Source organism: Anthonomus grandis, chromosome 6 (assembly GCF_022605725.1).
Source record: "Anthonomus grandis grandis chromosome 6, icAntGran1.3, whole genome shotgun sequence".
Classification (NCBI taxonomy): domain Eukaryota; kingdom Metazoa; phylum Arthropoda; class Insecta; order Coleoptera; family Curculionidae; genus Anthonomus; species Anthonomus grandis.
This window is the reverse complement of record NC_065551.1, coordinates 32,122,718-32,150,180: the sequence shown is the minus strand read 5'-3', so window position 1 is coordinate 32,150,180 and position 27,463 is coordinate 32,122,718. Positions and strand designations below refer to the sequence as shown.

The 27,463-nt window shown below is 31.8% G+C and overlaps 3 protein-coding genes across 3 annotated transcripts; 2 read left to right on the top strand and 1 right to left on the bottom strand.

Moving 5' to 3' along the window:
* Window positions 1-8,011: 8,011 nt before the first annotated feature.
* LOC126737561 (short-chain specific acyl-CoA dehydrogenase, mitochondrial-like) lies at window positions 8,012-10,136 on the bottom strand. The gene is made up of 8 exons (XM_050442489.1): window positions 9,742-10,136; window positions 9,542-9,687; window positions 9,230-9,488; window positions 9,029-9,181; window positions 8,786-8,923; window positions 8,563-8,732; window positions 8,330-8,508; window positions 8,012-8,274 (listed from the first exon to the last, which is right to left on the bottom strand). The coding sequence occupies exons 1-8, from the start codon at window positions 9,776-9,778 to the stop codon at window positions 8,151-8,153; spliced, it is 1,206 nt and encodes a 401-aa protein (XP_050298446.1). The 5' UTR covers window positions 9,779-10,136; the 3' UTR covers window positions 8,012-8,150.
* A 341-nt stretch (window positions 10,137-10,477) lies between these two features.
* Window positions 10,478-14,694, top strand: LOC126737562 (40S ribosomal protein SA). Its single transcript, XM_050442490.1, has 6 exons — window positions 10,478-10,578; window positions 10,824-10,885; window positions 11,570-11,754; window positions 12,612-12,708; window positions 12,896-13,122; window positions 14,264-14,694. Exons 2-6 carry the CDS (start codon window positions 10,852-10,854, stop codon window positions 14,642-14,644), a joined length of 924 nt encoding a protein of 307 aa, XP_050298447.1. The 5' UTR covers window positions 10,478-10,578; window positions 10,824-10,851; the 3' UTR covers window positions 14,645-14,694.
* A 2,804-nt stretch (window positions 14,695-17,498) lies between these two features.
* Window positions 17,499-27,211, top strand: LOC126737833 (uncharacterized). The gene is made up of 18 exons (XM_050442891.1): window positions 17,499-17,677; window positions 18,004-18,159; window positions 18,219-18,419; window positions 18,476-18,650; window positions 19,046-19,244; window positions 19,296-19,554; window positions 19,611-19,756; window positions 19,816-19,930; window positions 19,988-20,192; window positions 20,239-20,383; window positions 20,436-20,640; window positions 20,870-21,039; window positions 21,093-21,208; window positions 22,904-23,013; window positions 23,062-23,294; window positions 23,381-23,494; window positions 23,549-23,656; window positions 26,707-27,211. Exons 2-18 carry the CDS (start codon window positions 18,015-18,017, stop codon window positions 26,905-26,907), a joined length of 2,847 nt encoding a protein of 948 aa, XP_050298848.1. The 5' UTR covers window positions 17,499-17,677; window positions 18,004-18,014; the 3' UTR covers window positions 26,908-27,211.
* The last annotated feature ends 252 nt before the right edge of the window (window positions 27,212-27,463 follow it).

Sequence of the window (27,463 nt, the reverse complement as noted above, 5' to 3'; positions counted from 1 at the left end):
AATTTCATTATCTCAGTATAGTTTATATGAACGTACACACGATAGTAGACAAGCAGTAAGATGTAACCTATTGCGCCATCTTACTATGAAATCAATGACTATGCATATGGTGCTGCCATCTCGTACCAGATTAACATACTAAGTAATGTCATACGGTATTCATAGATGGTACTGCCAAGCCTTATTATATGTAGCGCCATCTAGTGGCAAACTTAATAATTTTATATTTTCAAGGCTTTAGTGGGGTCATCTATGAACAATAAACTAATTTAGTTTAGTGTCTTAGTTTTCTGATAGATGGCAGCACTAGATTTGTAATTAGCCGTTAAACGGATAGATGGCGCACAAATCTACAATACACTGCTAAAAAAAATAAAAAATTGCGCTTTTTTGTCCTTGAATCCTAAATATCTTACATCCTTTATGTCGAATGGGAACACTTATGTGACTTGGGGGAGGGGCTACATGTTGGATTTTTTGACATTATATATGCGTTTATTGAAAATATCAAAAGTGACATCTAATTTCAGTATAACCGGGAATTGCAAAATGGTATAAATATTTGAATAGTCCATCCTTAGCCGAATCTTGGTGTGATATTTTTAGGTCACTTTCTTCACTTGGTCCTTAAAGTGTGTAATATGAAGTATTTAAAATTCTACCAAGTTGCTAATTTTTAAGAATTTTCGCCTAGGTATATTAAAAAGAAATTAAATAGGTAGATCTTCAACCTCTGCCATTTTGCTTGATGAAATTCTTGATCATCTAATTCTAATAATTCATTTGTTCTCACTGCAAGAAAAATTCTGTGGCAAAGATAGTTAATAGTATCATTCCAAGTTATTTAATGATCTTTTTTTAACATTCATGCACCTTTGAATTCTATGTATACAATTAAGGATTTTGAAAACTGACTGCTCTAAATTTCTACAGATCCAAAGTATTTTTGGTCATTTGGAAAAGAGAGCTGCAATAAATATTCCTTCTAAAATGACCTGTAATAAGCTTTTTAGAACCTTTTACATCTGGGAATAGAAGTGATATGACTGTCAGGCTGGATATAACCAATCAGTTATGTCCTGTTAGTTTCTTACTAAGCTGGAGTTTTAAAAATGTTCTTAAACATGAAAAATTGTGGATTTATTGAAAGGGCAGATTTGCTGACAATTTGGTTTTATATATTAGTCACATATACAGTAGATTACAAGGGTCCTGATTGACTTAATCTATACAGATTTCCCTAAGCTTTTCAAAAGGGTCAATCATATGTGGTACAATTTTCTTCTTCAGTGGGATACCTGAGTTTGTAAGAAAGAGGACTCACATTTTCATTCAGTCAATCCATTTAATCAAGGCATACCACAAGGATCCCATTATGAACTTGTTTTCTATTGCTTCTTATTAATTGATTTGGTGACACATTGTTCCAATGTTTGTGGATGTCAAACTCTTTAAAGGTATTGAGTCTTTCTTCATTTTTGAATTGGTGGTCCATAAAATTACTGTTTCAAAGCAGAGAAAACCTACAAATTTTATTTACTCTATAAATAATATTCCAATTTTAAAACAGAAGTTTCAGACTCGGAAATCTGGATGGAGTCAAAATTATCACTTGAGAGCCATATCAATCATGTAGCAAATATGGCAATAAATGTGCTTATTGATTTCATTCAGAGGTCAAGTATTCACTTTTCTATGTTTACATTCAGAATGCTTTATTGATATCTGCTTGTTAGACCAATCTTGGAGTATGGGTCAGTTGTTTGGTGCATATCTTACAATCGTTACATTGAGCTCCTTGAAAAAGTTCAAAATAAATCTTTGAGAATTGCTACATTTAGAAGTGCATATCCTCCTGTGTCCTGGCGTCCATTTAAATGGACACGCATGTTTTAATTTTTTTGTCGCCAACAATTAAATTTGCAGCGCTAACTCCCACGTTTCATCGTAGTGGACAAATAAACAAACGTGATAACATCGGACAAAATTATTTCTTTACTCATTTACTAGTAAATATCAATATCGCAAAGACGAGTATACAATGGCGTCGTTTTAAAAAACAAAAATTGACGGTGAGGAAATAAAATAATAAGTTATGTCGCTTTTTTTACACGTCCCTTGCAGTATTTAATCTAGACTAAGTATAAAAGCACTTTAAGAGTAATAACAAATATTAACTTTTTTGTTTCTTACCGAAAAACTACGTCCATTTTGATGGATGTCGCATCATTGAGGATACAAATTTTTATTTGTCTTTAATTTTTCCTTTAGATATTTTTGGCAGAAAAACTTATTTAAGACCGAGGGAAGATAATGAAAAGCTTTTGGAATGCTTGGAAAACGATGACGATGATGATGCTGATGAAAAGAATTTTAAGGCCTCTAGCTAACACAGTTTGTGAGGACATAAATTTATCATCTGCATTTGATTCCGATGACGAGCCCTTAAGTGCATCTAGGAGAAAAGTTCTCGACCAAAGACACAGTTTATGAGAGACAAAAGTGGAAAATCGAGGATTACATGGACATGTATTTTGGAAATTCAGATTTCCAAAATATTTGCAATTGCACAAATGTTAGATTTTACAAGAAAAAGGTAAACCTATGCCGATGAAGATCTTTTTTTGGAATTTCAATTATGATGTCTTACCTAAAATTTCTCAAAACTGGGCTAAAAAAACTGAGGTTAAGCTCAAATAAGTAGTATTGCTAGTACCATGACAAGTTTTAGATATTTTTAAATTAGAAGTAATTTGAAGGTTATTGATGGAGATATTTCCGAAAATTAGTGCGAATGGCTGATAAAGTTTTTAAAATCTGCCCTCTTTTTGATAGGATAGATAGAATTCAGGGTGTAACCAAAAAACTAAAATATTTTGTGATGCATTTCTTTGTGTAACAAACAAAAAATTGTTTTGAAGAATTTCACTTAAAATAAATTTTTTAAGCATTTTGTCCTGATGTCCATTTTATTGCACCTATTTTTGTTTTCTTTAAAAACAAAAAAATAAAGAAAATACAAAATGAAGACTTGTCTTTTGTTCTAAAACCAACCTAATCTGTATTTTTTTTTAAATAGTGATTTGAATAAGCTCGGGTCGCAGGAGGATATCACAGAGAAAATTTTAACTATCAGTGGGTGAGGGATAGTGTAAATTGGCCTATACTAGAGTCAAGAAGATTTCTACTATATTTATGTTTTCTACATAAAGTAAATAATGCATCATTATAGACTATCCTCAGTCGTCATCACATTGTAAAATATTATTTCACCACCAGGGATGGGTATTGACGCCTCGAAAATTACGCGAAAATTAATATTCGACGTTGGTGTCGAAAACGTCGAATATTGTCAAAATGTCGAATATTATCGGCTCATCTTTTACAAGAGTCTACGTAACAACTTTTCTGATAGAGCGCACTGGTATTGCCCCGTCGCGTCGCCTTATCGCCCCGTGGCCCCGTCAAGCCATCGCTGAAATTGTATTACCTGTATAATAAATAAAACGTTTTTCGAGGCTGAAAGCTGAAATGGTTGTTTTGATTTAGACAAATTTACTGGTGACACGTTAATTGAGTTATTTTAGGTATATTAGTATTAATAAAATCTGTTTTTTAACAGTTTTATTCATCTTTGGCCCGTATCTAAAATATATGTACATTTTGATTGTTTCAAATATTGCACTAACTTTTTGACTGTTGAACTACTTCTACTTAACCGATTGTAACAAAATTTTACACAAACATTGGGTTCTTGTCTTATGACAATACAATATTATTATATTCACCAACCTTATGGAATTAACCCGGCATCGGCAACCAACAACCCCTAGGTAGGTACCTTAATAGAGGGAGGACATAGCTTTATGATTTTAAATTAGAATAAGGACAAATTTAATAAAATACCTCCTTTTCATTCGGCCAGGTGAAATTGTGCAGTAATAAAATGCTAATTAAAAGACAAGCCAAAAACCAGAAAATAAAATATAATAATCTACTTTTGGTATTGATATATGAAATATGTAGGTAGTATTTCTAAATAAAATTATGACCTCTGGATCAACTTTTAACAATTTATTAAAATAACGTGAGGTGCACATTCGCCAAAAAAAATTATAGCTGATGCGCCAACCTTACAGAGAGTCGCCGAAAAAAAGAGGCTTCATACGCCTGCGAAAATTGGCCAAAAAAGGGCTTTTCTGGATAGATGAGATCTAAGAATCTAAAAGGTTTTTTGATATGGGGTTTTAAAATATTTGTTCAGAAAGGACAAAACTAGACTTCTGTAGTTTTATTTTTTTTAATTAGGCCTAAAATCAAATAAAAAACAATGCTTAAACATACAGAAAATTAAGGTAATTTTCAACGCTATATATTAGCTGTTTAGAATTTAAATTTCAAAAAATTGATTCTACAGATGTCTAGATTAATCCATTAACTAACAATTTTATAAAAAAATAATATTAAAAAAGCGCTAGTTTCTTAGATCTCATCTATCCAGAAAAGGCTTTGAACGCAGTTTTTACCGGCTAAATTCTAATATCGTTGAGTGATTTCTAATCGATATCGTTGATTGATAATCGTTCGTACTAAACGTCACCTCTTCTGTACTACTTTGAACCCTTCTGTACTATTTTTGAAATTTTCTTGGCTGAATTGGATTACGCTCTTAAGGCCGCTGCACAATTCATGCCCGGAAAAAAAACTTGTTCAGATACCTATAGGTATATAGAATCAACGTAAACAACAGGCATTATAATAGGAATTTTTATGTTATTTAGGATTTTTTTTGGATCAACTTTCGTTTTCTTTTTGGTTTACTCAACAATCATTCTAACCTAAAATTATGACAATGTCGAAGTCAAAAAATAGATGCAAAAATAAATAATACTAACTTTGAATAAAAAATAAAAAATACTTTAAAAAATGCAAAAATAAAAAAACACTTTTTTTCGATATTTTAGGTTGAAATGAATTCGAGTTCAAACATAATTTTGACTGTCCCACTTAATTTTGCTAACGATAGTACATTGCTCATAAAAGGGGATTAAAAAAACTAAATATAATCAAATGCATAGGTAATATATTTATTTAAGTTATGAAGATGAAGGAATTAAAGGATATAGTAAATGCAAAGCCGCATTATCCATATCCTCCGTAGAGGGAGCAGCTAAATTTGCGGGCTTTCGTTTTTTGGATTTGCTCGTTTTAAACAGCCGTCTTTGTGGCTCTATATTCTTATTATTAGGGTGAGCAGTAGATTTAAATGGAATATTTTTTCTTTTCCTTATTTGGCTCTCTTTAATAGCTCGCAATGTAGGATCCAATGCCACCAATGTTTTTTCTATTTCGTCCACTTCTTCGGCAGTATCTGCGCTTTTAATAAACTGTTGGAATTTTAGTACAAGTTCGTTTTTCCTCTCAGGAAGTTGTAGGGTTTTGTCCACATTTTGACTACTTACAGCTTTTATTAGATTATTTCGGATTTCTTCATCCTCATTGTAGTCAATGATTAAGTTATCTATAAAAAAAAATATGTGAAGATATATGTATAGGGTGTCCCAAACTCGTGGGTCAACACATGGGGAATAGTTAATAGTTACGGACTATTATAGATTTGTAGAGATTTGGTTAAATTAGAAAAAAAGTTGCATATTTTTGAGCCTTACCCAATATACGAGTGGGTCTGTATTTGAAAAATTTTTAAAAATTCCAATAGTTCCGATTGAAAGATTTTTTTTCCGAACTTATGTTTTATCCAATTATAAAATAATGTATGTATGCTTTTACATTTCCACTTTTTCCGTGCTATACAGGGTGGTATTTTTAGATTTCCAATAAGTACAATATTCGTCAAGACAGACGACACTAATGACAAGAGTGAGTCTGGACGAGTAATGATCTAATTTTATTTTCACACACACAAAAAAGTGTTGTAAAACATAATGGAGAAACAATAATATTAGCTGGGGAAATACGCTGGTGTTCATTTAGAGACTCTTTTGTTAATTTTTTAGATAACTTAAAGGCTATGAGAAATGTGATTGCAGAAGATAATACAAAAATCAAACCTAATATAACTAAACTCGTTTTTGATGAAAATTTAAAGAAGCAAGTAGAGGATAGCGTTAGGTAAGCTATTTGATCCTGTATGCAAGCTCCTAAATAAATTACAAAGCACACAGACTTCAATTGCGGATACAGCTGAGGAAAGGTTGAAATTGCGTTTACCAGATGGTTTTGAACAATATGATAATTTTGTGAAAAAAATTACAAAAACAAGCATTAAATGTTTATTCTTTATCTGCCAATTTTTTACATCCACAGTATAGGGGTAAGATGTTATCTGAAGAACAAATTCGCGAATTTGCATTTTCGGATTTATATTCATAACATTTTTTTATTTAAAGTTAGCTAAGGAATCCGCTCTTAATTTCAAATAAACTACAATCATTCATTTAAACGTACTCAAGTATCAAATCAAAAAGAACCGTTATTTCAATTAAAAAAATATATATTTGAAACAAATATAGACGTATATTAATTTAAAAATTACTTTAAATTTATTTAAGTATAGAATAGTTTCATTGAAATAAAGGATATCAATAAATCAACAATATACTTCCTTTAACGTAAATATACTTTCATTATCTGTAACACGAAATACTTTCAATCCAAAAAGTAGTTAAAATTGTTTCAAGAAAACCTATGTTAATTTTATTTTACCTTATATTTGCCACCAAAGAACCTTATAATTAAAATCCAATGCGAACTATTGTTAATGGTTTCATTGAAAATCAATGAGTGCTTATAGTTGAGACTATGATAGTGTATATTCAGTAATCAATACCATGCTGCTGTTTAAACCAAACACTGATATACTCGAGGAATACGGAATATAGCGTGTCATTGGCTTAATAATATTACTTTTGAAAAAACGATAGTGTTTTATGTGTGCGAGATGTGGAAAACTTTCTCATAGACAATTTAGGTGCCACTGCATTAAATGATTTCCATTTTTATAAAAATAATAAAAATTTCTTCGAAAAACTTTTTTCCAAAGAAATCGCAAATGTGCAGACTTTCTGAGGATTGGCAGAAAGACATTACCAACTGGCTAAGTTAGCCATGAAGTTGAATACAAGACCAGCCTCTTCAGCACAGCTCGAGAGACTTCTCTCAAACTGGTCTTTCATTCATTCAAGGCTGAGAAATAGACTCAGCTCAGAAAATTCAAAAAAACTGACTTATATTTATTACCATCTAAAAATAAGGGATGAAAATAAAAGTGACGAATATGATATTTATATTTTAAATGCCGTTTTTACAATCATATGTGAATGTATTTTAAGTTTGAAATCCTGTCAAGTTGACTTTTTTAAACAATATATTAATATTAATACACATTGAGGTAGAGTTATTTACTGTACTATAATTAACTTATTCTATGGTTTTAGTCAGGCCTGGTTGTATAGTATAGTATTTAGAAAATGTCAAAAATTAATGGTGTCAAAAAATAATTTGCGACGCGTCGAATATGACAAATTTTCGACGTACCCAACCCTGTCACCACACAAACTATGGCATGAATGAACTACACGACTGGTTCACAGCACTAGTGGCCTGCTACCTGCAACTACAGATTTCATAGATAAATAAATAATATCAAAATCCTTTGTAGGGTCTAGAAACATGGCAATTTTGAACATTGTTTTTTTTTTAATGATAATAGAATAAAGAAAAAGTATTGACAAATTCAACTTGGGATTATTTCAGTCATGCTACTGGTGGGTATAAGCATGAAAGTATCCCAATTAAAATGCTTGGAAGTTATTAATCATTTAGAGCCATACTGTATATTCCTTAGGAATACAACTCCAAAATGTTTTTATTATAAGAAATACAAAGAAATAAGATTTAAGACCCGAAATTATATAATTTTAAATTAAAGTTGGAAAACCTTTGCCTGTTTTTTCATTCTTAATTAGGAAGAAATAATTATACACAAATATATATGGAAAAATATTTAATTTAAATATAAAATTTAATCAAATAACATATTAATAGATAATGACAATAATAATAATAAATAGGCACCGTAAAACCAGTATAGAATAACCATTTCTCCATTAAAAACTTGGTATTGAAAATCACTTATATTCTTTGAGGAGCATGTCGGCAATTATCAGCTTTTGAACATCATTCACTCCCGCATAAATCTCAGTTATCCTGGCATCTCTGTAATGTCTTTCTGCTGGCAGATCACTTACATATCTACAAAAAAAAAACCTTAATAAAGAGTACCAACATTTTAATATAAACTTTATACCCCATTCCACCTAAAATTTGTATAGCACCATGAGATACAAATGTGGCAGCCTCACTAGCAGCTAACTTAGCCATAGAACTATATTTTGAACTTCTTTTGGCCTCATCACAGATCACTGCTGCCCTCCACACTAATAGTCTTGCCGATTCTAGTCTAGTAGCCATTTCTGCCAGCCTTAACTTAAATATTGATTTAATTAAAGTAAGCTAACTTTTAAAAGATTGACAATATACCTTGACAGCCTGTAGTTTGTTGATGGGTTGTCCAAAAGCTTTTCTTTCCTTGGAATATTCGACAGCTAAGTCAAGAGCTGCCTGTGCAATCCCTAAGGCTTGCGAAGCTATTCCTATTCTGGCTTTTTCTAGCTGTTTCATGGCAATGGCAAAGCCTTGCCCGGGTAAACCTTAAAGCCATAATAAATATAGCAGGCACACTTTTGTATTCTTTAAAATATACCTATGACATTATCTTTTGGCACACAAACATTGTCAAGGAAGTAATCACAAGTGGAGGAAGCCCTTATGCCCATTTTGTCCTCAGGTTTCCCTTTGCATAGGCCTGCAGTGGGCACTGGGACAAGGAAGGCTGTAATACCTAAGAAACTACTTAAATCTTATTTTTCATTGGCAAGTTTAAGATCTACTGTAAAAAAAAAGTCCCAAAGAAGGGCCAATTCATTAAAAGTTAAAAAAAAATTACCTTTATGCTTAAGTTTTTTATCAACAGTAGCGAAAATAACAGCAGCTTCACCCTCTATGCCAGTTGTGACCCATGATTTATGACCATTGAGTATATATTTATCACCATCCAGTTGGGCAGTAGTTGCTATTGAACTAACATCACTCCCTGCATCTAATTAAAAACAAAATTACACTGCTACTATAAAAAGTTTGTACTTACCAGGTTCACTCAAAGCAAAGCACCCCAGTCTACCACAAACAAATGGACTGAGAAATGCCTGTTTTTGCTCCTCAGAGCCAAAATTGTTAAGTAAATTGACATAGAGAGCATTGTGGATGGAAACTATTGCCCCCGTACCACCACAGCCTTTTGAAATCTCTTCTACAGCCACTGACATGCCTAAAGTACTCTCACCACAGCCACCATATTTTTCATCGGCAGTTATGCCTAAAAGTCCCAGTTCTCCTAGTTTTTTAATCTGAAATATTATATGTATTATGTGGGGAATGTGTTGGAGAAATCTCAACTTACTTGTTCAGAAGGAAATTTTCCTGTTTTATCAAGCTGGGAGGCCACTGGCCTAAGTTCCTTTTTAGCAAAGTCTCGGCAGGTTTTTTTCAACTGTTGGTGCTGTTCTGACAATTTGTGCAAGCTGAATAGTCTTTTTTGAGTGTTGCCTGTAAATATGTCATATTAGTTACGATTTTCCCTTTTTTTTTTAATGGTTGTACCAGTTGAACAGGAATAAAAAATTGGTCGGAGAGCCATGAGCCAAGAGCTTGGGTTCAGAAGTTAATTATTTACTAAACCACACGACACAAGCAAAAATAATGCGAATTTAATTAGAAATTATAATGATTTCATTGTTGACCTTCCTAATGTGTACCTTCCGAATTATAATTAGTATTTTATCTTTTTGAGTAAATATTTTTCTGATTAGGAAATAATTAGGATAAGATTTTCGTGATTCTCATGTTATGAAGTGGATTTTGTTTGAACACTAAACATTGTTGTATACCTTTAGATTGTACATGTAACCATTTTATGATACTGTTAATTTATTTAAAAAAATTGATGAAAAACAAATAAAGAATGAATGATAAAATGGAATTTTCAAAAAAATGTAAATAAGTGCCCAAATTGACATGACCAGACGTCAAATGTCAGAAGTCACGTTTCGATTTTTCACTGAACTTGTGTAGAAACCAGAATGACGTTAATGTCGTTAATGCCCTTCAAATAAAAAATTGCACGTAAAATAATCAAATTTGGCTTATGAATTGACGCTGAGTGCTAACTGAAAAAAATTTAAATCAATTTAGAGTTTAACGCCAAACTTAATTTTCCACTGCACTTGTGTAGTCAAATAGCGGAGATAAGTTGACTTGTAAATTGACGCTAAGCGCTGGCGAGTCAGCTTAAGCTTTAATCGTGGCATAAGAGATAGCGCTAGCGGTTTGTCGTTAATGTTGCGCATGCGTATTATATGGTTGACAGTACAAAAATCAACGTCAACTTCAAAAAAATTCTTTTTGAAAGAAACGCAGCTCCCAGTGGCATCTCGCTACGTAAGTTTTTCTAAATCTTTAAAAATCTCTGAAATCCTCTCTAGTTTTGTTTAATAAATTGTTTATTTAATTATTATATACATTAGAAGACATGTTTCCCAAAAAAGTAATGCTTTATTTCAATATTTTACACGATAAATTGAACTTTGAAATCGGTGATAACATACAGTAATAAATACCATGTTTTTGCAATATTTATTTAATTATTTATGCTTCTTCAAATAATAATTTATTCTTTATTTTAGGTAAACCGTTACCCCAAATTACGTGAAGATGTCGGGAGGATTAGAAGTCCTTCAACTCAAAGGTAAAAAATCTTAATAAGTTCAGTCATATTCAAAATTATTATTTAATATTTCATAGGAATTGATTAAGGCACTTAATAAGCTCATTATAACATATTGTAATATTACCTTACTTTTGTCATAAAATGAGTTAGATTATCTGTGTTGTGTGTGCAAGAGGATTAATGTCTAGTTTATACATTAATTCTCGGGTTTTAGTAATAGTATTTATCACTCTAAACATGATTTTATGCTTCACAATGTTTTCATTTTTTTCATTTTCATTTACCAAAACTTCCACACAAACCATAACCTCACTTTTGTCACTTAAGTTAAATTTATCTTTTGCCAGCATAAAGCCATAAACCAAAAGAGGAAACACTAGGAAATAACCCCAGAAAAAGTACTTAATTTGTACTCAAGATCTCACTTATATTTAACTTTACGCAATTAGATAAATTATGACAATGATGAGTGTTGTATAAACCTGGCATAAAACTATATACAAATTATCCCAGAAACTCAAATCACTCTTCTATTACTGAACTAATTCTTTTACATGATGAAACAAATTTAGAGCATTGGGTTATGACTAAACATTCCCATGATTATACTTTGACACCTGATTTTTACAATAAATAAAACATGATAGACTTCCTTGATATTACCAAGTGTCCCAGAATAAATTGAACCCATTGAAATTTTAGAGGAAGATGTCACCAAAATGTTGGCGGCCAGCACCCACTTGGGAACCCCCAATGTGGACTTCCAAATGGAGCAGTATGTGTACAAGCGCAGATCTGACGGAGTTCACATCTTGAACTTGAGAAAGACTTGGGAGAAGCTTCTTTTGGCTGCCAGGGCTATTGTTGCCATTGAACATCCTGCAGAGGTATGTACCTTGTTTAATTTTCTTGTTTTTCTCTTACACACAATGCCAAGACATTTTATTAAAATGTCGAATTATTTCCATAAAATCATCTTTAGTAGTTTTTTTATTTTCTGTATATTGGACTGCAATTTGTGGAGTTCAGTGAGCTCAAATCATCTCCTTTACTTCAAGCAGGACAATTTTGTTTAACTTGAGTAAAATCACTCCTACTGTTTGCATCTTTATTATAGCTTCCTAATTGTACAGTGCATACTTACAGACTGAAATTACTTCTACATAAATTTTACAAATTTGTTAGTTTTAAGATAGAGATCCTGAGAGGAAATTTAGTCAGTAGTTATTGCTTTCAAGGTTTGATGTACTGTCTCTTCATATATCAGTGGTTTGTGGAAGTTTTTATTTAAAATATGCAAGAATCAAATTGATGCTTCAGATCACTAGTTAATGATTTTGATCTTATTTGATACATAACTGAATTCATTGTATCATCTATTAATATTTCAATAATTGTCATATTAGGATGTTTCCTGTTTGACAATATACACTGCTTTTTTAAGGAATCAACTACTTAAACATATTTAATTTTTTTCTTCGGTGTCTCAAAATGGTCACTACATTATAAAACAGTTAAAATCTAAAAACTATTCATAAATGTCCTATCTAATGCTGTAAGATGTAATTAACTGATTCTTACAGTTTCGCTTTGGGACTATATAAACATGCCAAATTTTACCATAAGTTTCTCTTGATCTTAGGAAAACTTATAAAAGATTTTGCTACAACCCCATACATTTATTTTTTAAGTAATTTTGCTTTTACTGTATATATTTTACAAGTTTTATTGTCACTTATTGTAGGTTTTCGTAATCTCTTCAAGACCTTATGGACAAAGGGCAGTCCTTAAGTTTGCAGCCCATACTGGGGCAACACCCATCGCCGGAAGATTCACTCCTGGTAAGAATACTTTATTAAAAACAATTAATATATATGCCATTTAAATTTTAACTGATGATACTATATCATCTAAGGAACCTATGATATTCCATATTATGATTTTACTTTGATATCTGAAATGTTCAAACTGAACTCCAATTAATTCATATAAACTGCATGACTATTATTAATGAAACGTCTTTTTTAGGTGCCTTCACCAATCAGATCCAAGCGGCTTTCCGTGAACCCAGACTTTTGATTGTAACTGATCCATTGTTCGATCATCAACCCATCACTGAAGCCTCTTACGTCAATATTCCCGTTATTGCTCTGTGCAACACCGACAGTCCGTTGAGGTTCGTCGATATTGCGATCCCGTGCAACAACAAGGCTCCAAACAGTATTGGGTTGATCTGGTGGTTGTTGGCTCGAGAGGTGAGTAGTAAAGAACTTATATATTAATACATACCATTTGTTGATGTTTTTGCTAAGAAGTGACGAAGCAACATCATGGGAGACATATTTATGAACAATAAAGTATTAAATTTTTAGGGGAGCTGGGTAAATAAGTATAAGTGAAAAATTACAAGATAATTTTATCAATTTGGGCATTGTTTATAAATAAATGGTTGTGGCATGTTGGCAAGTATTTTATGGTAAAAGTTGTTCTTTGCTGCCAATTGTATGACATGTCTCTTTAACATTATAAATGTTATTTCATGGGAGTAAGACCAAACTCTAAAGCATGTTGTATTAGTAAAGGATCTTGGTATTTATTTGAATCCTAATTCTTCGGAGTTATCTCAGACCACTTTGGTAGTTCTCAATGGAATAGTAAGATTAAATCAAAAAATGCTTAAACATATATCACAACTTACATTGATGGTTCTAAAACAGTCAGTAAAAAAAGTAAAAAGTAATGAGAGAACATATACATATATTTCAAGATTATTAGTATTAAAATTGGTCATCATAATATTCCTGAACATCATAATAGGCTCTTGCAACAAGTAATATTTTGACTTCCTTCTTGAATTCATTTTCCTCGTACATCTTTCCGATTTTGTTTGTTAAATGGCTAAAAAGTTTTTGTCCATTGTAAACAAGAGTCAGCACCTGGGAACTGGTAATAATACCTTATATTGCTGTTCTGATTCTCTTGCTCTCTTCTCCATGGATTCAACAAGATTGAACATCCCCTTCTACTGAACAAGATATTTTTTTTTGCAGAATTTCTGCAAGTCAAGCTGCTCATGCTGAAAATCTTAATTTTTTCTGTTGGTCATTAAATTCCTTTAAAAAATTTGCAATAAGAATTATCTTAAGTTAACTTTAAAGTTTAGTATAAACTCCCAATTATAATTTTGCTTAAAGTAAATTTTAAGCTTGTTTTTAAAATGTTTGATGTGTTGCTGCTTCATCTTATTATGATGAAACACCTAACCGTTCCAGTCAATATGACGAACAGTGATTATTAATAATTTTTCCACCTGAATCGCTTTAAAATCAATGAGTCGCTTGATCCTATGCTATTCTTACACCACGTTACTAGTTTTCCTTTATTCTCTCATCGTAGGTCCTGCGCCTTCGAGGTTTAATCCCAAGAGACACCAAATGGGACGTGGTCGTAGACTTGTTCTTCTACAGAGATCCGGAGGAGGCCGAGAAGGAGGAACAAGCGGCCAAAGAGCAGGTGGCCGCGATCAAACCGGTTGAGGTGCCCCACGAGGCTCCGGACATCGACTGGAGCGCCGGCGGTGCCGACGAGTGGGCCGAACCCGCTCCCGCCGCCCCAGCGGCCGTGGCCGGCGGTGCTCCCGCTGCCGCCGCCCAATTCGCGCCGCCCCCGGCTACGGACGATTGGGCCGCCGAAGTTGCCCAGGAACAATGGAGCGCCCAACCACAGGCCGCCAGTGGCGCTCAACCGAACTGGGGAGGCCCCTCCAATTGGGATTAAATTTTCTTTTTTATGTTTTTTTTGACTTGAATAAAGTGGATTTTACGTAATTGTTCTTGTTTTTTTTTTTGGAAACTGCAGCTAAAGGACAACGCGTGTCTATAAGGAAATCATCGAAAGTTGTTTCTTTCGTTTCCTTAAAAATAAAAGTTTTACGACCAGAAATTTTTACGAATTAAAGAATGAAAACCGGTGTAGTGAGCATTAAATGAACCTGATACAAGTACAGTAAACGGATATGTAATGCTTTGATTAGTCGAGAAATTATGGCAGTTCGTAATAATTATTCTCCTGAACTCGTTCGGAATTTTTGTAAAGTTATTACTTTATAGCTATTTATGTATCAAGGGCATTGTAAGGACGATAATGCCCGGAAGGTGGAAATAGTAGCCCGAGGGCTAGGTTTCCGCCTGATGGGCATTAGAGTCGTAACAATGCCCGTGGTGCATACAATGCTTTTTTGTTTCTCCTAAAAATTGATTTTTATGAACAAAAAATTTTTAATATTAATTAAAAAATAGGGTCTACCTGTACAGGTAGGTATACGTACATACCTACCTACAGAAATTTATCAAGTGACTTGCAGTGATTATTTAAGTTTGACTGATGTTTCTGTTAGTTAGTCAGTTGGAATTTTTTGTTTAAATATTTGCTTAAAATGGAAGAAATTCCACAAAATATAAGAGAAAAGGCCATAAAAGCGACCGAAAATCTTTTGCCAGTTAAATCAAGGCAACAGTATGATCGGGAGTATGGCATATTTGGTATTTGAAAAGATGCCAACGCAATTGTTCAAATCACCGAAACCATTCTAATGGCATATTTTCAGGAACTGGTAAGTTATTGATTTTATTTTAATAGGTACATATGTTTAACAAATTTTAATATTTTTAGTCGGAAAAATACAGTCCGAACTCTCTCTGGACCAAGTATTCTACCCTAAGGTCTACGTTAATGGTCTATAAAAATATAGACATCTCGCAATACCATTGTCTCATATCTTTTTTAAAAGTTAAGTCGAAAGGATATGTCCCGAAGAAGTCTAAAGTTTTGGAAGAAGAACAAATAATAAAATTTATTAAGAAGGCTCCTGATGATATCTACTTGGTACCCAAAGTCATATTGGTAATGGGTGTTTTTGGAGGTTTAAGACGAGATGAGTTGGTCAAAATAACCATTGATGATATTGAAGATAGGGGAACGGTCTTAGTTATAAAGGTACCAGGAACTATCGAAGAAGATTTAGGCGCTTTAAATTTAATAACAAACTTTATTTCCAAAATAAAAATTACAATTTCGAAATGTCCCGGAAAATGTAGCTGATCCCACTATAGAATGGTCGGTGTTTTTTGTGATGGTAGAGGTGGCAGCACTAACGCTAATTTGTATAGTTTGTAAATTGTCCATTAAAATTATTTTTGTATAATAGATGTTTATTCTTTATTATGAGAGAAATAAAATTGGATAAGCCATAAAATTTCTGGGCATTATCAAATTATCATAATGCCCGCTTATAATGCCCTAGGTGTGATAGGTATTATTGCTATTATTATTGCATAACATATTCCGTTTCTAAGGTATTATAAATCAATAATAAATAGGTAAAACATTTTAAAACAATGTTATGATGTTTTTAATGTGAGAAATAGAAGTCTGGATCTTGTAATACTTAATTAATTTCCGAAATACTCGGACAATTGAAGGTAGCTAATAATCCTTTAGAGCTCGAGGATAGTCATCAGATAGTAAATGAAAAGTTAGGTTCTTTCAATGAAATGAACTGTTCATGTTCTGCTGATGTAAAATCAGAACCTAAAATAGTTTTTTGATAAATCGCGAGTAGTGATTGATTCAAAAATGTAAAAATTAAGCAAAGCCAATATCCTATATAACACAATTTATGCAGATTTTTCAATTTGGCAAAATACAAGCGATGGTTGCAAAAATATAAATATTGGCAGGGAATACGGTTGCCAAAAATGAAAATAACATTCGAAATGACACAAAACACTTTTGGTCTTTCATTAAGCATACAAAAAGTTTACCATCAAAAATGACTTTTGATGTACAGGAGGTTTTAATAATGACGAAACGTGCAAAATGCTTTAACAGTGTTGTTATTTTATTGTTAAACATCGTATAAGAATTGCTTTTGGGCTCCATGTACAGGGTGTTTCAAATCTCGTTAACTAGAAGAGATACGAGGTCGGTTAAATTGAGGCAAAGTTGCGCAATTTGGTGCTCATTAAAACGCTCTTTTAAAATTTCAAAAATTCCGAATAGTTCCGAAGATATTTGGAAAAAACCGAATATTGGCGATTTCATTTTTGCTTAGTTCATGCTTTTTTATAACAGAAACTCATGCACTTAATAAAATAAGTAAATTTGGCAGATATGAACGCAGTTAGAATAAGACATTCATTTCTATTTGCTATTTCTTTCTCTATTAGAAAAAACTTGAACTCTTAAAAAATATATCCTAGTTACAAATTTTTCCACCAATTTGGAAAACACACAACCAGTGTATCAAAAAAAAAACAAGTAGGTAAGCTTGAATGAATGAATATGAATCCGTCTGTAGTAAAAAATCCCTATAATGAAATTCCCTAAGATGAATTAGATTGGCGGAGAATGTTAAAGGATAAAAAAAATTTAGGGATGTATTTCTGCGTTTTCTCTATTTTCTTTATATATGTCTTAACTGAATTATAGTAACCGCAATTATTTATTTTCCCGCCAAAAGTTAAAAGGCCCAAGAAGCCAGATACGGACTACACAATTCGGATTTGACATAACATTTGAAAATGTCATTAAACTTTGCTACTATGGAAAAGTTAGAGTTTGTCACACACAAAAAGTAAGGTTATATTTTTGTTTTTTTCCTAATTATTTAAATAGTTTTTTTCAATCCTTAAAATGCCTTAAATTTATAACCGTAGAACTAAGAAACGATTTTAGTGTAATGATGAATTTTGCGTTTAATTAACTACCAGTTATCTGCGGCGCAATATACTATAAAAAGGAAAAAATTGGGTAAATAACTCTTATACTGTCTGATAAAAACTTACATACACTTTTAATTTTTATCTGGGCTAATAGACACACTCCATTACATAAAATAGAAATATTTATTATAAAAATATTTGTTTACCAAAGTGCTGCAGCATGCTTCAAAACCAGGAGAAAATCTAACACTGTTCGCCTTCCCTCTGATGTTTTGTGTCTTTTTTTGTCTCCCTGTAGATATATGTATTTCTACTGTAATTCTGACTTTCTAACAACTAATTAATCATTGCAAAAGTTAATCATTGCAATGTTTTCCTTAAAAAATTGTAACAAAAGTATTCATTTATTTTCAGGTACATAGAAAATGAGTGTGCAAGTGGTCGACCCTCCAGCAATCAAATATGACAAAATCAAAAAAGTCCTCAATAAGTTTCTACAACCAGACTTTAAAGTTAAAAATGATGTTTACTTGAACTTGTTTCTGACTCATCTTGCAGGCAAACAAAATGGTATGTAAAAATATTATAATTATATAAAATCACTTACCATCTGCTATTATACACTCCAGATAACAAATGTTCACTTATAAAGACCCACAAGGATCATTTAAGCCAATGGCTAATAGATGCTACCAATTTATGGAGAAGGAAACCAAATATTCTTTCAAGCACTATTATGTCATTTGCTTTAAACCTTGCATCAGAACTCAGCACAGATGAAGAAATATTTGTTAAACTGAATGGCCAGAATATTTTTGAAACCCTTATAGGTATAATATTATGGAGGATTCTAGTAGATAAAGTATATGAAAATATACATTTTTAGGTATAGCCCAAGAGAACTTAAAACAAGATCCAAGTGTTATTTTGGGCATAGTAACATTATTATGTTCATTTCTGGAGCATAAAAGTGGCTTACAATGGGTTCTTGCTACCAACTCTTGGACAGAGTATATAAGTTTAGGAATGGAGGCACATACAATGTATATTAGGAAGAAAGTGTTAGTATTATTGGTAAATATGTAATGACCCTAATAGTACAATATTCAGTAGTGAATATTCCAGGAACAGTGGCTGATAAATAACTTATTAAGTTATGTCCTATTGTCAGGTTAATGAGTAAGAACTAACTTGCAATATAACTTTTAAATTTTTAAGCTTGATAAAAAAAACTGTTTTTAATTCAAAAAGTTTTACAAAGCGTTCTTGTATAAGTAAGAAATGGTCTTCTTTGACTAAAATCCTTTTAAGAAATTTCTTAATATTTGAAATAAACTATCATGAAAAATACCCCTAAACTACTCAAACCTCAATCCAGATATTTGCCTTTTAAATGTTCAAATTTGGCTGAATGAGGGACATTAACATTATTTTTTAAGAAATCATATTGTTTTAGTTACCAACTCACTGCACTGCTTCTTGAAAAAACCGTAAGTTTCAATAAAAACTTTTGTGTTAACTTAGTAGCAACAGTGGTACAGCCATTACATGATGTTTACAAAAATTTTCCTAGTCTCGAGTCAAATCAGCCTCCTCTAATTAACAATTCTTTGCTATTTGAAACCTTGCAGCCCAGTTTGCTATTCATTTCTGAGGTAAGAAGTTTCAGTTTTTTAATTAAAAAAAACTAAATTTAACTATTATAGGTACTGGAACTGCTTGTGAATAGAATGCAAGGCTGTGTCCTAAACCTTTTTGTAGCCCAGCAAACAGTGGAAATAACAAAAAAGCTACTGCTGGTCTCCCAAATTGAGGATTTCTCTTATGAACTGTTAAAAATCCGAATTGCTCTGCTCTTCACCAACCAATGCCCTATGAAGCTAAAAAAGCATGAAGGAGACAACACTCTAGCCAATTTTGATTTTCTCACCATATTTCATGTTATCAAGGATGAAATGAATAAAAGTAGTTGATCTCATGATGAATTTATTTATTATTAAGTGATTAAGTTTAATTTTTAGATCATGTGAAATGTGTAATCAAAATTTGTCATTTTGCACAAACAGTATATTGCAATTTGGCGGAAAAGGTGCCACTGTGCATTAGAAAGGGTGTCCCCATTGAGTTTCAAAATCAGATGTTACTCTTCCAACTTATACCAATTGTTGTAAGTAGCTTTATCATGTTTCCATTGGAAATGTATATATATATTTTTTATTTATTTAGGTCTTTCTTAGCAAAAAACGAAATCTAAACTTAGAAGTATTGATGCATGACGTGTTTAGAAGAGAATTCTATCAGAAAATAATAAAAATGAGTGCCTGGGAAGTCATTGATTCTTGTGAGTAGTAATTAAATAGTTTTCTTGCAATTTTGTTCTTGCAATTTGCTTGCAAAGGTTATAGGTGGAAACCGATGCTTTTGGAAAAGAGTAATCTGATAGACGACTTAACCTTTGGGCTTCAGTACATGATCAAAACCAAGAAAATGTTAAACAAAGAGCGAGCTACCATTTTTTTTCAACCTCTGGTTTATTGCCTGAAAGACATGCTATATATCATGAACATTGAACAACAGCAAGGGATCAATTATGACATGAAACGGTATGGAATTAATACAGCTTATTCCATAAATCATAATTTTTTTTAGGTACTCAAAGTTCATTGAAACCCTCATGGAAACCATCATAGATTTAGTAGAAAGTTTCGATTTAACCTGGAAAGACAGCATCGAAACGATATCGGTTTTAAGCATGGCCTGTGAGTTTCTACAGTACAACCATTGGGAACAAAAGGCAATAGTTGCTAATTTACGTGTTCAATAGTTATCTAAAATTGCAATTCTAGACGGTAGTAACGGCTTTAAGGCTTTTAAACCTCTCTATAGCCAAATACATGAGCCCAGAAATGGTGCTGTTGATGGTGAAACCTGAAGATTCGATTGTGGGCAAAACTGGTAAACTTTTATATACGAAATGCCACGATAGCAGTTGGGAAGTGAGGGACACCGCTTTGGAAAATATTTTAACTGTATCCTCAAATGCAGTATCCAGTAAGTCATATTTGTTTATTTATTCACAAAGTCTTCAAAGTTATACCCAAAAATTTTTATCAAAGAATAGAATTGTGAGTTTTTGTGCTCCTAGATTATATTGTATTATTATGTTGCATTCAGAAAAAACATTTCTAGAACACTTAAATACAACTAGGGACATAATCATGGACTTAGCGAGTATTAGTAAATTTATTACATAACACATAAAATTTTCTATTTATTTCAGTGTTTCCCTCATACAGAACCATCCTTATCGATGCCGAATTTCCACATCTGGTTTTTCAAATGGCACTAAACGATGGCGAATATTACGTGAGAGCCACCGCTTTCCGATGCCTCCAAGAAATGATTCAAGTCCAAGAAATCTGGGAGAAACTAATGGACATTGGAGAATTGGTACTTTGAAAACAACCATTTCAGAGAAAATATTGAATTAATTGGTTTTATAGGAACAAATCATAAACGTTTTGATAAACGAAACCGAGGGCGTAGTACGAAAGGAAGCCGCCTTATTATTATATAAGATCAATAGGCATCAGTGTTTTCCTAAGGAACTGCAGCCAAGGTAATTATGTTTTATCATTTTACCATTTATTTATTTTATTTTTATAATTATTTAATGTATATGTATTTAATTACCAAACTACCAATTTATAAAAAAAAGACTTAATATTTTAGGTAATTGAACGATTAAAATCCAAATTGCGGCGCCAATAGAGCAGAAAAATAAAATATCTAAAACTTGGGTTTCTATACAGGGTGTAATATAAGGAATGACTTAAATTTTAAGAAATGATTCCTTGGCAGTTTCTAAGTAAAAAAGTTTATATAAACGTATGTCCGAGAAACAGTGTGTTAAACTTTTTTTAAATTGATTTGTGATTAATTTCTAAAAAACGCGTTTACCGAATTTGTTGGAATTTTTATAGTTCGTTAAATATTTTTATAAGGTATCTCTTGAAATGCTCACATTTAGACCAAAAATTTGCTCCATTTTGCCCAACTAAAAATGCCACTTTTTGTCGCTTGATCTTGTTCTTCATTTTCCTATTATTTCATTCATATTTCAATGCTCACAATAGTTTTTGACCTCCATAAAAAAAATGTTTCAAAATTACTTACGTTTCATTTTTTCGTTTCTACAAAATTACAAGGAATCGCTCCTTAAAATTAAAGTCATCACTTATGTTACAGCTATATCTAAATATCCTAATTAAGATGCAAATCCAAGTAAAATAAAGACCTCTTTCTTAGATTCTTCCAAAATTTCACTGGTTTTACTAAACGTGCAATCGCTGAGAAATAAATGTGATAATCTTTTTGCGTTTTTTTCCTGATATAATATTAATTAATGATCATTATCTATTAAGCCAGGCAAATGTTTCTGTCTCCCTTAGTATAATTTGATAAGTATGTCAAGTAGAGAAAATTGTTTGTATGGTGGAACACTTAACTATTAAACAAATTTTCTAGTTTTGACAGCTTTAGCTCTTCTACTAGAAAAGACATTTGAATTCATAATGAATAGTACATTAGTAAGCTACTTAGATTATATATTATTTGTTTCATAAGAGAATTTTTTGACCATCTAGATTTAATTCTATAAAATGTTCCCTTTTCTTTAAAGAATATTTGGCCCGGTGACTTAAATAATAATTGAAATGGAAAAAATGTTTTCAATACTAAACCTGCTTGCAAATGTGTTTGTGACACATGGATTAAATATGCATGTTAAGGAGCAACTTGGATTACAGCTAATTCTTCAACTTTGATTCATTATTTTTGTTCAAATTGTGAGAATGAATCCTGTTCAGTTTTTAATGCAAACATCTCCGATCTAATCTAATAAAAATTTTAGCTGACTCGATTATCTGGATTATTTAGCTCTAGATTACCTTCCAAAACAATTGGCTTGTCACTAACTACGGTATTTATATGGCACATGCTTATAACTTGACCAGCTTGCTTATCAATTATCAGTTGATACTAAGTTGGTTTACTGTTTATTTTAACTTGTCTTGAAAGAACAAATTTCTCTCTTATTTTTGATAAGCTAGTGGTACTCATCAACATGGATTTCAATTAACACCTAGCCTCAAATAACATCAAGCATCAATAAGCGAATTATTATTAATATTCTCATAATTGTACAAATAGTCCCAAATAAAATTCTACACCATATTATAGAAACGTATTAGTTCCCAGTGTATTAAAGGAATGCGCTTCATGTCTTGATATAATTATGGTCGTTGGATTTCAGGATATATGACGTGATGACTCACGCGGCAATAGCAGACTTACATTGGGAAGTAAAGTGTAACGCTGTGGACTTTTGGTTTTCTGTTTTCCACCAACACTTGACCGAACAAGGTAAAAGATGTCATTTAACGAAAACCCCTTAAAAAATTTTTTTCTTAGGTATGATCGATTGCGGCTTTCCAGACTTCACATTCTCCAAAGAGCATAAGAAAATCGTGAATTTAACAGAATCAGAAGTGAGAAAACGATTGATAATCGCCTTAAATCAACTCGCTAGGATCGGGTGTCTTTACGTACTAAAATATGCTTGTCTGGAGGACTGCGACTTGGAAGTTTCTAAAAAAGCTTGCGATAAGGTGGCAAAGTTGGCGGAGTTGCTGAAAAAGTACCAAGTGAGTTATTTAACCAACATGGAGCGAAAAAAATTCAAGAAAGTTGTAATTTAAGTTTATCATAGATTTATGTTAAAATATCTTAGGTACCTTGTGATGATATCGATGAAATTCAAACATCAGAAAGTATGACGGACGTTGTTATGGACCCGTCCACTTCAGCGACTGTTCGAGATAATCAAATAAACTCTCGGGGCGATGTATAGGACTTTGGTAAATATCCGGCAAATTGAGATTATTTGTTTTTATTTTAGGAGGTTGTGTTGCCTTATGATCTTGCTAAAGTCGATTCTATAATTGATGAACTATTGAATTCCAATGATAATGAGTTTTTGAAGAACCTATACAATCCTAACGATCAGGTGAGTACAAATCTTAGTTTTTTTCATATATTCAAGATATTAAAGTTAAAATTTCACTTATTCACATATCGTATACGCTTTTGCCAGATATCTATTTTTATTTGTTTATTATTAAATTCCAATTTAAACAAGTTGTACTTCTATACAAATAGTTGTGTCTTCATAAAGTCTTCAAAATAAATATATACACCTAGATTTAAAATCTGTGTGTGCAAAATTGCCTGTTTATTAATCGAAATTTCAGGGAGATGTATTTTGTTTTGAAATTTTTTTAACGAAGATGTTCACCCCCATTTTTTCTCTTTAAGATTAACAAATTTATTTCTGTAAATTGGCTTATTCAAGAAATAGTCCAGATATGCTAGGCGAAGGGGTTGTTCACCTCTGATCAATCTCACCTCATCTCATCCTGAAGTTAGGGTTGAAATTTTTAAATAATATTTTGTACATACTATAGTATTAAGATTTATCGCGTAGGACATTAAGGCAAAGAAATTTATTTTATTTGTATTTTGGTGTGGATACAATCCCCATAATCATTTGGGAATTAATAAGTTATGGTTCCACTAGAATTTTATTCAATAATAGGACAATAATGAAATTTTCTTTTGGTTGGGAGGTGTAGAAACTTAGGAGACCAATACAATTTCCAGCTGAATTTCATCATAATTGTGATGTCAACAACCTTCATAGTGTCATAATTGATCATTACTCGCAATTTAGTAATGACAATAACCATTTTTTTATTAGAGAAAATTTTATTATTTTACTATTGTTTTCGGCCAAATAGATTTACTATACTCCAAACTTCACATCTTTTTAAGTTACTTTATCCAGGAAAAATTCAATAAATTTCCTGGCTCAATCGCGTTTTTACTCTCAAATCCATCCTTATTAATCGAAATTTCAGGGAGATGTATTTTGTTTTGAAATTTTTTTAACGAAGATGTTCACCCCCATTTTTTCTCTTTAAGATTAACAAATTTATTTCTGTAAATTGGCTTATTCAAGAAATAGTCCAGATATGCTAGGCGAAGGGGTTGTTCACCTCTGATCAATCTCACCTCATCTCATCCTGAAGTTAGGGTTGAAATTTTTAAATAATATTTTGTACATACTATAGTATTAAGATTTATCGCGTAGGACATTAAGGCAAAGAAATTTATTTTATTTGTATTTTGGTGTGGATACAATCCCCATAATCATTTGGGAATTAATAAGTTATGGTTCCACTAGAATTTTATTCAATAATAGGACAATAATGAAATTTTCTTTTGGTTGGGAGGTGTAGAAACTTAGGAGACCAATACAATTTCCAGCTGAATTTCATCATAATTGTGATGTCAACAACCTTCATAGTGTCATAATTGATCATTACTCGCAATTTAGTAATGACAATAACCATTTTTTTATTAGAGAAAATTTTATTATTTTACTATTGTTTTCGGCCAAATAGATTTACTATACTCCAAACTTCACATCTTTTTAAGTTACTTTATCCAGGAAAAATTCAATAAATTTCCTGGCTCAATCGCGTTTTTACTCTCAAATCCATCCTTATTAATCGAAATTTCAGGGAGATGTATTTTGTTTTGAAATTTTTTTAACGAAGATGTTCACCCCCATTTTTTCTCTTTAAGATTAACAAATTTATTTCTGTAAATTGGCTTATTCAAGAAATAGTCCAGATATGCTAGGCGAAGGGGTTGTTCACCTCTGATCAATCTCACCTCATCTCATCCTGAAGTTAGGGTTGAAATTTTTAAATAATATTTTGTACATACTATAGTATTAAGATTTATCGCGTAGGACATTAAGGCAAAGAAATTTATTTTATTTGTATTTTGGTGTGGATACAATCCCCATAATCATTTGGGAATTAATAAGTTATGGTTCCACTAGAATTTTATTCAATAATAGGACAATAATGAAATTTTCTTTTGGTTGGGAGGTGTAGAAACTTAGGAGACCAATACAATTTCCAGCTGAATTTCATCATAATTGTGATGTCAACAACCTTCATAGTGTCATAATTGATCATTACTCGCAATTTAGTAATGACAATAACCATTTTTTTATTAGAGAAAATTTTATTATTTTACTATTGTTTTCGGCCAAATAGATTTACTATACTCCAAACTTCACATCTTTTTAAGTTACTTTATCCAGGAAAAATTCAATAAATTTCCTGGCTCAATCGCGTTTTTACTCTCAAATCCATCCTTAGGAATTTCACTATATTAGCGTGTACAAAAATTTAAAATACTTTAAATGGGTTCTAACTTAAAATGTCAGCTTATGACTAAATATCTTGATGTACGAATGAGATTTTTGTTTAGGGCCTGTTTGTTGCCCTGGACTTTTTGTAAGCAAGTAATATGAGATCTAGGCTTTCTCGTATTATCATCAATCTATTTAAGGTTTTCTTAAGAGGTGTTCTAACATATGCGTTATTAAGGATCGGATTGTGCTTTCCCTCTTTCGATTATGTATCTTTAAAGCTAAAAGTTGATTAGGGGATTTTCACTTCTTGCAGGTCAATTTTCCCTTTCCCTACTTAAGCTAACTACGTTTGGATTGTTAATACAAAAATTGTTCTTAGTAAAATTAGAGGTTGAAACACAATGTTGCAATATAGACACTCTTAGACCTTAGTTGATAAAACAAACAAATTTTTCAGATAGAAGAAACATTCTTATATAAAAATACTGGGAACGAAATTCACGTTCTTTTAAACAAAATCCTGTTAAGGATATTCTTATTATTTGGTGAAATACTGTAACTTTGACTCTGAAAATCCTCAAAAAGCATCAAACTTTTTTTTCGTACTTAGTTTCCCAGAAATAGGGCTTTAAATATTCAACATTAGTAGAAAGAAACTCTGCTATCAGGACTATAATGTTCCACTTGTTTTTAAAATGCCTTAATTTTATTAACAACAAACATGATGACGAAAGAGAATTATCCTTTTGTCTTTTACGAAAAATCACCAAACATGAATGTTTTAAGTAAATCGTCCAATAATGCTTTCATGTTGCACTATTTTTCAGTTAAGAAACCCACAAATCCAGTTGAAAAAATCCACCTATCTGTCACCGTCCGAGTTTTGTAAATTCATTTACAACGATGTCGAGAACCATTCAAGCGAGAAGAGCCAGTGGCTGCACAGTTTGCACGAGTTTGATTCCCTCTTAGATGATATCTTAAAAGAGTATAACATTCCAAACGTTAACAGTATGGACTGTTATTAAGGTTTCAAACCAAACAAATAAGTTTAGAAAGAAATGATGTAGTGAAGGAGGGAGCTTCTCACAGGAAAGTAGTCGTCTGGAAGACAGATTTAAAAAAATGTGTACGGTTTTGTGTAAAAAATATATTACAAAATGTATGTAGGACGTATTGTTAAGTTTTTTAGATTGCTTTATTGTTGTCATATTGCTGTTCTACTAATTATTGTTTAACTTAGGGCATTATTTTAGATTTACCACTTATTTAGAATAGAATTTATTAATTCATTCCACTAGATTTTAAAGAATAAAATAATTTTACAGATTACTATGTTTTTTTTTGTTTATCCATAATATATAGGGAAATGAAGAACAAGGTGTCCCAAATTTAGTAAGAATTACAACTCCTCCATTTCATAAAATCTCAGTACTTACAACGGTCGTTTCTTGTTTCCTGGTTTTATTCTTCCAAATAGAGAAAATCTAAGATACTTTTTAAAAATCCTTTATGCTGAAGAATCAGCACAGAGATAGACAATGCTTAGCTTCAACAGTGTAAGATATAATAAATAATATGACT

Coding starts and splice junctions, on each gene's coding strand:
- LOC126737833 (XM_050442891.1), top strand. CDS start 18,015: ATGAGTGTGCAAGTGGTCGACCCTCCAGCAATCAAATATGACAAAATC. Junction 20,384..20,435: donor ACAACCATTGGGAACAAAAG/GCAATAGTTGCT, acceptor TTGCAATTCTAG/ACGGTAGTAACGGCTTTAAG. Junction 23,014..23,061: donor CCAACACTTGACCGAACAAG/GTAAAAGATGTC, acceptor TTTTTTTCTTAG/GTATGATCGATTGCGGCTTT.
- LOC126737562 (XM_050442490.1), top strand. CDS start 10,852: ATGTCGGGAGGATTAGAAGTCCTTCAACTCAAAG. Junction 10,886..11,569: donor AGAAGTCCTTCAACTCAAAG/GTAAAAAATCTT, acceptor TTGAAATTTTAG/AGGAAGATGTCACCAAAATG. Junction 12,709..12,895: donor CGCCGGAAGATTCACTCCTG/GTAAGAATACTT, acceptor CGTCTTTTTTAG/GTGCCTTCACCAATCAGATC.
- LOC126737561 (XM_050442489.1), bottom strand. CDS start 9,778: ATGGCTCTCCGACCAATTTTTTATTCCTGTTCAACTG. Junction 9,489..9,541: donor GAAAATTTCCTTCTGAACAA/GTAAGTTGAGAT, acceptor ATAATATTTCAG/ATTAAAAAACTAGGAGAACT. Junction 8,275..8,329: donor CAAATTTTAGGTGGAATGGG/GTATAAAGTTTA, acceptor TTTTTTTTGTAG/ATATGTAAGTGATCTGCCAG.